At 36.4% G+C, this 11271-nt stretch overlaps 1 protein-coding gene across 1 annotated transcript; it reads right to left on the bottom strand.

The window, feature by feature from the left end:
- Positions 1-643: 643 nt before the first annotated feature.
- LOC134658297 (facilitated trehalose transporter Tret1-like) lies at positions 644-4423 on the bottom strand. Its single transcript, XM_063513920.1, has 3 exons — positions 4136-4423; positions 3222-3357; positions 644-1975 (listed from the first exon to the last, which is right to left on the bottom strand). Exons 1-3 carry the CDS (start codon positions 4286-4288, stop codon positions 753-755), a joined length of 1512 nt encoding a protein of 503 aa, XP_063369990.1. The 5' UTR covers positions 4289-4423; the 3' UTR covers positions 644-752.
- Between the last annotated feature and the right edge of the window lie 6848 nt (positions 4424-11271).

Below are 11271 nucleotides of genomic sequence, written 5' to 3'. Positions count from 1 at the left end.
AATACGATTGTAATAATGCGAGGCCTATATTCACTGTTTTAATTAAGTAATATTTTATTTTACCAGCTTCATTCGGTTGAGCTTTGGACAGGTCATACCGAACTGCATTTATGTTTAAACTGTAGATTTAATACTCACTAATGTGCCATTGACGTTACTTATTAGCCATATTATTTTGTTAATAAATTTTATAACAAAATTGCATTGTATTTATTCCCCTTTACATAAGATCACTCTTAAGAGCAGAACTACTTAGTAAACTGTACCTATGCGTGAACTCAAAGACATTGTTTGTAGAAGTGTTGTAGAATAATTATGAAATCTCTCAAAAATTGCTCCTGACAGTCTAGTTACCGCAAAATATAAGGCATAAGGGACATTATACAAGTACCTACACAAAAGTAAAGAAGGATTAAAAATCTATATTTTAAAGAAAATACTCACCTAAGCTTAGTTCTAGGGGAGGCGCCCTAATTGTTGGAGCCTTCTGCCCAGTGGTTTTATTTAAAATGTATTAAAAACTAGGTTTTCCTTGCAGAAAGAGTAATAATTAAAAATAAATAAATAATGAAAAACATGGTTACAGACCTTAATTAATTATTTTCATCCAGTGTCTGAGTAGGGAAAAAAAACAAAAACACAATTAAAAATATAATTTTAATATTGACTACTTAAGTATCACAGATAAACACTGTCGCTTTTAGCGTAAAAGTATTATAAAGAGTCTTTATCTTTTATTACAATTACTTGGTTCATATTTTGTGAACACTCTTCTTGCCATATTTGAACTCTTCTTCAATTTCTTGCAAGCTCTTCCCTTTCGTTTCTGGGAGAATAAAATAGAGGACTCCAGTGCCAACTAATGCTACACCACCATAGCTAAGGAAGGTAATAACTTCTCCTAAATGCTGCATCATACCTGGAGCGGTCTTTACCACCGCGAAGAAAGCGGCGAAAGTTGTCGCAGAGCTAATACCAGAGCCCAAACCTCGGACCTTAGTAGGGAATACCTCCCCACACATAATCCATGGTAAAGGCACCAGACCAATAGATATCGCACAGATATATATCATGAGACAGGACAAAGGTATCCAAGACATTTTGATCTGTGTACCTTCAGTCGCAAATAAGTACATAGAGAGCCCAATCATTGACAAAGCGGTGAGTATACCGCTGATGAAGCATAAGGGTCGTCTGCCGAAGCGGCGGCAAGCCACGCAGGCGAACACAGACATGATTACTCTAACTATGTCTATCACCAGCATGGCCACGTAGTGATCCATGCCAGTACCAACTGCCTTCTCCATTATATCTATAGAATAGAACGCAACAGCGTTGACCCCTGACAATTGACAGACTATGAAAAAGAATACCATTATAAACAACGGTTTTAACAGCTCCGGACTTTTAAGCGCTATTAGCTTCTCTTTCCAATCCAGAGCAGGCTCTGAATCAGCCGCTTTTTGCTTATCTAAAATACCTCTAAGCTCAGCATTGGCTTCTTCACTATGACCTCTCAGCCAACCATAGGCCTTCACACCTTCTTCTATTCTCCCCTTTGAGATCAGCCACGTAGGACTCTCAGGGATTAAAGTTAGAAGTAGAACTGCCAGGATAGGGAAGAGGCAACAGATGTTAGCTGTCCATTGCCAAGTCAGAAAAGTTCCTAAGACATGTGCCGCTATGAGTCCTACAGCTATAGCTAGTGAGACACCAGCTAAAAAGAAGCCTCTGTATTTAGGTTCTGTGGTTTCCCCAATGTAAACTGGGCTGAGTGGGCCGCAGAGTCCGACGCAGATGCCAGTGAGGAATCTCCCGGCTAGGAGAAGAGGGAGGTTGGTGGCCGAGGCGATGAGAATCCAGCCGAGGAGGAGAGGGGCGCAGATGATGTACTGAGAGGTGCGGCGACCGAATTTCTCCATCATCCAACCGGAGATCAGACAGCCAGGCGCCATTGGGAGCGCAGCCATTGCAGCTGGAAGAGGAAAAAAATCTTTGAAACATACTACTTAACATGCACCCACTAAACCGCACTAAAACATACTTTAAAGTGAAAGGCATTACGATTCTAATCAGGCTTGCATTACTAATTGGATGCAAAATAAAGATCTCTATCTCTATCTTTAATTCTCTGAATTTGCAGTTTTAAAGCAACTTCGAAACATTTGATTTTAATACAGTAAGACACCATGGAAAAAAGGTTTTTATATTTGTTACACTTGCGGCGAATAGTAGATTCTACATTAACTGCGAGTATGTAAAATTTATGTATGTCAGCAAACGCAGCTAAAATGCAAAATATTCAATAGCTATTTAAAAGTAGTATAATTGAACTTTATCTAGTTGAAGGCCAAAGGTGTCAAAGAAATCGTTAACATTAAATTGTAGATATATAAAATAAAATAAAAATAAATATTATAGGACATGCTTACACAGATATATGTTTCCATAAAAGCTTGACTAAGTGTTAAAATAAGTTTCTAGACTAAAAAGAAGAACTATACATCAAAGTGGATTTTCCAGACATACTTAATAGCAACGGCCTTGGCATTTCAATGTCAATGACGCTAACTGAAGACTTGAAAAGGCTGATGCACTAAAAAAGGACGTCTAGGTCTTGTATTAATTTGTAAGGGTTTGCGTCCTGCGTTGTACGCAAATGGTATACAGCAGCACGACAGGTAAAGGTATCTCAACGATATAACGAACGATAAAGGTATCTCAAATATATTTGAGAACATCACTTCATTCGATCTCATTCAATTATTAGGTACTAAAACTAAATTATTACTACGTAGGACACACACTTCGTCCATACAAATGATAAGATCATGTCAGTTATCTTTGCGGTAAACAAATGAAGAATGACTTCCTGGTAAAAGGCACATGATAGTTATGAAAGCCGATGTCGTTTATAAAAATCTTGACAATTCTCTAAATAAGCGGTACAGCGCCATCCGTCAAATTCGAAACACGAATTTTCCTAAGACTTTACACACCTAAGATAAAGATAAAATTTATTTATTTTCCAAGTAGCCATATATGTTTTACAATGCGCTTATGAGCGTCAAATAATAACTACACCGGTTATAACCCTTCACCGCTGCCCGAGAAGATTTAAATCCCTCCTGAACTGGAGGAGGGTATCCCAATATTCCCAATATGAGACCGGCAAGAAACTAACACCTAATACAATCAGTGAATCTTTGCTTTATACTGACCTATCCAAGACTGTGTGGTTGGATCCCAAGGGATGGCGCCATTCTCTGCTTTGAGCTGGGGCAACAAGATGGCGGAATACCCTGACGTCAGACCGGAGATGAACGTGATGAGGATCGAGGCTGATGCTGCTATCGTCTGGAATAGAACAAAAAGTGTTTAGATTGTTTTAGTTTTTCTAGGGGTTTGTTCCTTAAAAGAAAAATCTGAACCCTTGTAGGATCACTCGTGTGTAACTCGTATGTACGTCAGTCTGTTACAGCTAATTTATTCTGAAAGTACTGGACCGATTGAGGTAAAAAAATTTAACATGGAGGCCAGTATTGGGAGATAAATACAAAAAACTATGTACATATATCGTGTGTAAATTATATTCAGCAAAAAAAATTATTCCATTTTTTTAGACCTTTTTACTAAGGCCCACTTGCAACATCCCACAAACCCGGGGTTAAGCGATTGGTCAAATGGTGCAAGCGGGCCTAAGTCGACTATCTCCTCTACGCGTAGTGCGTAGGAGAAAAGAGAAGAAAAATAACTATCAGTGTCAAGTAAAATTCGTTAATATTTCGTATATTTATTACGTACCCAAACTTTCGATTTCCCGTTAATAAACAAAGTAATAACGCGAGGAGAGTTAGACCAAGCTATTTAAATAAAAGAGTTGGCAGCGATTTTGATAGCCCAAATCTTGCTGTTAAACTTCTATGAAATTATGACGTTTAAATAACACTTGCACTTTTGTCCCGGATTTTAAATTTATATACTGTTTCTAGTAGTGAAAAAAAGGTCTGCCATTCAGGTTAACGGCAGGAGGAGGAAGAGATGTGTTGGTCATGCATTTTGTCCAAAAGCTGTTACAATATCTTCGCCCATTCAGTAAATTTTCTAAATTCGTGATATATAAAGGATTATTTACCTGTTTCCATACTGGTGAAAACCGCACGACCGTCCTGGAGTCCTCCAGGAGAGTTTCTTCTTTTAAGGTTACAGTTTTATTACTATCTAGCGCTAGTCCTGTGGCAGAATCATGCTTTAAATTCTGGTAATAATTTGACAGTTTTCCAACCATATCTGCGTCGGGTACTTTATTAGTTTCAGGTGTTTCTTTTTGTTTGTCAGGATTATCTTCTTTAATAACTTTATCTTTATCGGGATTCTCTGCTTCTTTGTCTTCTGTGTCTGCTTCTTCGTCTGTTGTGTCTGCTTCTTTGTCTGTTGTGTCTGCTTCTTTGTCTGTTGTGTCTACTTCTTTGTCTGTTGTGTCTTCTTTTGTTGTTTCTTGATCTTCTGTGATGTCTTCCCTCTTTGGCGCCATCGCTTATTCTGTAAAAGAGAAGATCATTTTATGAATGAAACTTATTCTAGTAACTTATTCTGAGTAGTTAACAATAAGTTCATCTTGCAAATTATGTTAATATTTTATGTACTGTTGGTCTTAAAATAACTCATATATCTATTCATAGTTCAGAAGTTCGTTAATTAATCAGACCAAATTGTTTTCTTATCTAAAACAAGATAAACCTTGCAATTTAATTTACCTACTAGTAAATGCAGTATCGTAAATTATCTAAAGCCTATGATTTACCTATGTAAGTACTTTAGATAATTAACTTATCATAATGATATGAGTTCACAGGTTTTGTTTATTGTAAAAAATCGTCACCTTTGTTGGATTGTAAACATTAATTGTTTCGTTAAAACATCTATTTTCAATCACGCAATACAGAAAACAAGTTATTGCACTTTCATAAATTTCATGAAAAATCAAATAAGTATTTCGTTTTTTAAATGGGCTGGATTTTCAAAGTGCGATTTTTAAGTAGTTGTTACAGCCGTGCTATTACTAAAACGGTAAAAAATATAGCGAGGCATAGTAAAATTAATACTGTGATATGCCAGACGCCAGAAAATATATATTATGCAAAGGTACCGTTATTGCGCGCATTCAGGCTGCGCGCAGTGTCACACTCGCTGTCACTCCAAAACATTTAGCATCTACAGTTACTCATCATCATTGGCCTTTGCGTCTATTCCAGACGATTTATGGTGTAACGCCGGAGAAACACCTTTTTTGGTGGCTGAATAGACCGATGCGAGACCGACATGGTCTACCACAGGACTGACAAAAGAGATTTCCGGAAAACGGCACTGAGACGCCATGTCGTCGTTCTTGCCTCTTGTCAGCGAGTGCGGCGAACCAGGGGCCTTATTCGACATGTCACTTTTGACGTCGCATGTTGAAGTTCATTTGAATCTGAACACAGGTCTCATCACAAAACTTGCGACCCTCCACAACACGTTTGCGCCAAACCGTCCGCTGTTCTGCAAGCCTCTCCTAGTCTCGGTCCGACCGATATGGAAGGCAATCATGTCCCTATTTGCGCAATCTTTACAGCGAAGCAATGGCCTCCCAACGCTACGTTTTGCATTCGCTACTGCACCAAGAAGAACACGGCGGGGTAGTACTACCATTAAAGTACTATATATCATTAGAGCAGTGTTTTTCAAAGTGTGGGTCGCGACCCACAGTACTACCATTAAAGTACTATATATCATTAGAGCAGTGTTTTTCAAAGTGTGGGTCGCGACCCACAGGGGGGTCGCGGCACTTGTCCAAGGGGGTCCCGAAGTTCAGCTTTGAGAGAAACTTATGAGAAGCAATTTCACAATTTCATTTTTTAAACTTAAAAATAATCCAATCCTTTAAAATTTAAATTTAAAGGTCGTTAATGTACATATTAATAAAACAAATCATTATTAGATATTAGGTAAACTGTATTTTAAAAATAAAGGTTTAACTGTATTCAGTGAAGAATGAGCTTATTCATTTTGACTAATTTGTCAAACCGCGGTTCCTGCCGCGACACGCAGACGATTAAATCATTTTCCAAATTCAATCTATTCCTTTTTTTGGTTTTGATATCGACCATTGATGAAAACGTCAGCTCGCATAAATATGAAGTAGCAAATGGGATCAAAGGGCTTCTTTTGCTAGATGGGGATATTCAGCCAAAACGTATATGTAGTGAATGAATGATAGAAAGGTGCGTTCCAAAACGCATATGTAACTGAGTGAATGATAGAAAGGTGCGTTCCAAACACTGGTCTGTGGTTTCAAATTTGTTATAGGTACAAGATAGAAAAACGTAGAAACTGGTTTGGGGGTCGCGAAAAAATTTTAGTGGTCATAAAGGGCCGTGACACCATAAAGTTTGAAAAACACTGCATTAGATATATAATTAAATTTCGCATTGAATTATGCAATATTTATTGCAAATTATACTTTATTTAAACACTGGGCGGTCATTGCCTGTTTGTCACACGATTAGTCTGAATAACTTTTCTCAAATACCTGTTTAAGTATATTTAACAATATACCGTACGTACCGTACCGTATTTAACAGTAGGCCTAGTGGGTAGTCACCCTGCCTGTGAAGCCGCGGTCCTGGGTTCGAATCCCAGTAGGGGCATTTATTTGTGTGATGAGCAACAGATATTTGTTTCTGAGTCATGGTTGTTTTCTATGTATTTAAGTATTTGTATATTAAATCTATCGTTGCCTGAGTATCCACAACACAAGCCTTCTTGAGCTTACCGTGGGGCTTAGTCAATTTGTGTAAAAATGTCCATTAATATTTATTTATTTTTATTTAAATCGCCGAACATACTAAAGTCATTTATGCGACGTTATGATTAACTATTTTTGTTGTGTTAATGCAGATTATGCAAAAAGATAAGTGGAAGTGCATCTATAAAGTTTTAAGCTGCTTATGAGATGTGGCATTCATATTCATATTCAATCATTTATTTGCAAAAAAAAACACAGATAAATGCATGCAAACACAATTTTTAACAACACAGAGATCGCCATTGCCATTCACGTGATATATTTTTAACAACACAGAGATCGCCATTGCCATTCACGTGATATATTTTTAACAACACAGAGATCGCCATTGCCATTCACGTGATATATTTTCGTATTCATAAAACGTCATTTTCTGGATTGGTTTTTAGGCTTGTACAACGAATAGAATAGAATAGAATAGAAACACTTTATTGACAAACTGTGTACAGGAGATGACACTATGATGATATATACAAGGTGTCCCAAGAAGTAGTGATATACTGAAGCTGGGAGGTAGAGGACCTAGAGGGCTATCTGAATCACCCCCATGTATGTTCCGCGATTTTTCGTATTTTCGGAGTTATGATTTTTTTTAATTTTTCACCTATCGCCGAGTACGATGAGATTTTTATTTATGGTGACGTGAATTATTGCGGTAGATGCTTGATTTTTGATTATAGGCCAATTCAGTATGGTATGTTTTATTTTTCTAAGCGCCCTTGAAGTTGTGAACATACTGGGTAATTTTATCTTTCTTGGCATTAATTTTTTTTTTAAATTCCATTCAAAGATCTAACGATAGTAAATGTTACCATACTGAATTGGCCTATCTATCAGCTTAGCACACAAAAAAAATCAAGCATCTACCGCAATAATTCACGTCACCATAAATAAAAATCTCATCGTACTCGGCGATAGGTGAAAAATTAAAAAAAATCATAACTCCGAAAATACGAAAAATCGCGGAACATACATGGGGGTGATTCAGATAGCCCTCTAGGTCCTCTACCTCCCAGCTTCAGTATATCACTACTTCTTGGGACACCCTGTATAAGAACATTGTCCCAACAGTTACCCACATGGGCATGCAATGTTTACTTACATCTACTTAATACCTATATTTACATATATGCAATTTATGTCTTAAACTAATTAGTTAGGTACTACCTAGAACTAATAGTTAGATTTGTGATTTAAAAGTTAGGTGTTATACAATATTATTATTAATAACGACCTTTTTTTATTAGAATTACCGTTTAATAGCTCCCATTGTTCTTATTTTCGTATATAGATAAGTCATCCAGAGACCGTGAGTTCAAGTCTCACCCAAGACAGTTATTTTTTCCACTTTTAAATTTATTCTAAACTTAATAGCATCGGTCGCAGACGTTTCTGCTTGTTAAAAATTAAAATTCATAAAATCTGTATACATAACAGAAATCGTAAAAGTCGTCATCTTCCTGGCGTCATCTTCCTGGTATTATTATCCAGGAAAATGACTAATATAGCAAAAAATAATAATTATAATGGTTAATTATAATCAAGTTGCGATTAAATAGGCTGAGTGCGATGGGGCAAGTGATAATGGATATTAGAAGAGAGATACCGGTGCCTGTGTCTTAGCACTTAGCTGTATATTGACTCCAAACCAGTGCCTTATATATCAGGCCAATTTTACTATAAAGGTGTTTGTTAAATTGTTGTCATATTTATTCTCTTTATTTATTTTTCTTCTTAAGTTAGGTTTTATTACAATATGGATATAAAACTAAAATATAAAAAAGCGGCCAAGTGCGAGTCGGACTCGCCCATGAAGGGTTCCGTATTTAGGCGATTTATGACGTATAAAAAAAAACTACTTACTAGATCTCGTTCAAACCAATTTTCGGTGGAAGTTTACATGGTAATGTACATCATATATTTTTTTTAGTTTTATCATTCTCTTATTTTAGAAGTTACAGGGGGGGGGGACACACCGTTTACCACTTTGGAAGTGTCTCTCGCGCAAACTATTCAGTTTAGAAAAAAATGATATTAGAAACCTCAATATCATTTTTGAAGACCTATCCATAGATACCCCACACGTATGGGTTTGATGAAAAAAAAAATTTTTGAGTTTCAGTTCGAAGTATGGGGAACCCCAAAAATTTATTGTTTTTTTTTTTCTATTTTTGTGTGAAAATCTTAATGCGGTTCACAGAATACATCTACTTACCAAGTCTCAACAGTATAGTTCTAATAGTTTCGGAGAAAAGTGGCTGTGACATACGGACGGACAGACAGACGGACAGACAGACAGACAGACATGACGAATCTATAAGGGTTCCGTTTTTTGCCATTTGGCTACGGAACCCTAAAAACACTTACAAAAAACAATATAAAAATATTATAAACACATTATAAAAAAAACCTAACCTAGGGTGCCAACATATTTATTATTATTACCCAAATTTCAAAAATCCGCCCGAAAACAGTAAATTAATTGAAGCCGTTTTTCATTGTGTATATTTTACAGAATAATCTTTTGACATATAATAAGCTTAACGTAAATAAAATACTATCTTAAGTACTGAAAAAATACAGACTTAAATGCTAACATTGCTAACAGTTAACTATTTGTTTGTATAAAATGTAGGTAGGTTCATAATCATTTGCAATCAACTTAAACAGAGATTGTCTGGCATATCTTATCTCCTTTAAATGAATTCATTGTCTATGTGGGTCATTGCTTTACTTGACAGCTAAATCACTTCATCATTTCCATGTCAAATTATTAAAAGGCCGTGGCAGGATAAGGGACCATCTTGTGCCTTAACAGCTTTTCGGCCTGATTTTTTTTCTGATGATGGGTCACGACATTAGTAAGTGTTATACTAAATTTCAGCATTCGCCTCGTCCTATTTTTGAACAAAATAAATAAATAAGAAAAAATAATTTTCATGAATAGTTCCGTTTAAATGCAACTAATTACTTCGTGATTTGCACATATAGTACACTTAGTTAATTTAATACCCGCAATTTATCCCTATAAACCGGATAACACTCCATATAAAAAAATAAAAATTAATGTGTCAACATTTTTCAATTTTTTTTTCTAACTTGTGAAACAGAGAACACCTCCAATTTTTTTACTTATAATAGGCTTTTTAATGAGCTATAACATATATGTATTTAATTCAAGCTTCTCAGTAAAATTTGGCTACAAGATAATTAGAAAACGTAATGTTCTGGAAGTTTCCGTCAACGTATTAATTGACGTTAACCTAAACGTTAGCGTTATTATATGCACGCACCTATTGTTCTCCTGTTTGCTATTTCTTACTGCTCTTGGCCCTTATTCATTTCCTTATATTATAAAGGTTATAAGATCACAGTTTTTACACGAGAATGTGCCCTTTTGTGTATTGTTACACATTTTATAACAATGAATGTTTATGAGCAGCTTTGTGCATATTATGATGTTGACGTGTTATGACGTCGTCATTTTGTCTAGGTTTTATTCCGTCATGAATCAATTTTAATATTTTTAATGGATTGTTGACTAAAGGACTCACGTTAGACCGGGCCGACCGGGCCGTGCCCGGGCCGGAGCTTCCGGCGCTTACTTTTCTATGACAGATCACGTGATGCTTTCCATAGAAAAAGAAGCGCCGGAAGCTCCGGCCCGGACACGGCGCGGTCTAACTTAAGGCATCCTTAAGAAAACAAGCATATGGGTTATTTAAATAAAAGGTTGCCAAGGCGAGACCATAAGGGTAACATTCCATTTCTGACCGCAGCTGCACTACTGGTACTGAACGCGCCGCTGTTACTGTCAATTTCCATAGTAAAATTGACAGTAGTGCAGCTGCGGTTGGAAATGGACTGTCACCTTAATGGCTCGCACTATCAAAAAGTTATCAGATCTCATGTAGAGCCAAGCTTCTAACTCTAAACGCCCTAACTCTACCTACAACACAACCCTAACTATACAAACTCTACACCTTAGTCAAAATATGTGGCTTGGCCGTTTCGTTACTACAAGCTACCTATTGTACTTATAATAAAAAATAAAGAACAGTGAATAATTTTATCACCTAACGCCCACGGAACGGTAGCGATTCAGATCGAGTTACTTACTTAAATCTTTGCTAGGAACTGAAATGTTATATTATATTTATGGTTTTACAGTACAAATGGGGCTACTTTACCGCACTAGTGCGATAATTAGCACATTACGCAACTATGTCGAAAATTTAAAGGACCATATGTACTGTAAAACGTTGTACGATACATGTGCGAATAGGTAATTCGCAATATGGATAGTTATTCGTGGTGAAACAAAAATATTGCCAGAAATAATGTATTGACACTTGATACAGTCCGAATCAAATTGTTTTAAGCAAAATATTGATATTATCGTAATGACGTCACCGGAATGATAA

This window comes from Cydia amplana, chromosome 22, assembly GCF_948474715.1.
Source record: "Cydia amplana chromosome 22, ilCydAmpl1.1, whole genome shotgun sequence".
In the NCBI taxonomy this organism is placed as follows: Eukaryota; Metazoa; Arthropoda; class Insecta; order Lepidoptera; family Tortricidae; genus Cydia; species Cydia amplana.
This window is presented reverse-complemented; position numbering and strand designations above follow the sequence as displayed.

Excerpts from the sequence above, each read along its gene's own strand:
- LOC134658297 (XM_063513920.1), bottom strand. The coding sequence starts at position 4,288 with ATGGTTGGAAAACTGTCAAATTATTACCAGAATTTAAAGCATGATTCT. Across the intron at positions 3,358-4,135 it reads TTTCACCAGTATGGAAACAG|ACGATAGCAGCATCAGCCTC; the intron begins GTAAATAATCCT and ends GTTCTATTCCAG. Across the intron at positions 1,976-3,221 it reads AACCACACAGTCTTGGATAG|CTGCAATGGCTGCGCTCCCA; the intron begins GTCAGTATAAAG and ends TTCCTCTTCCAG.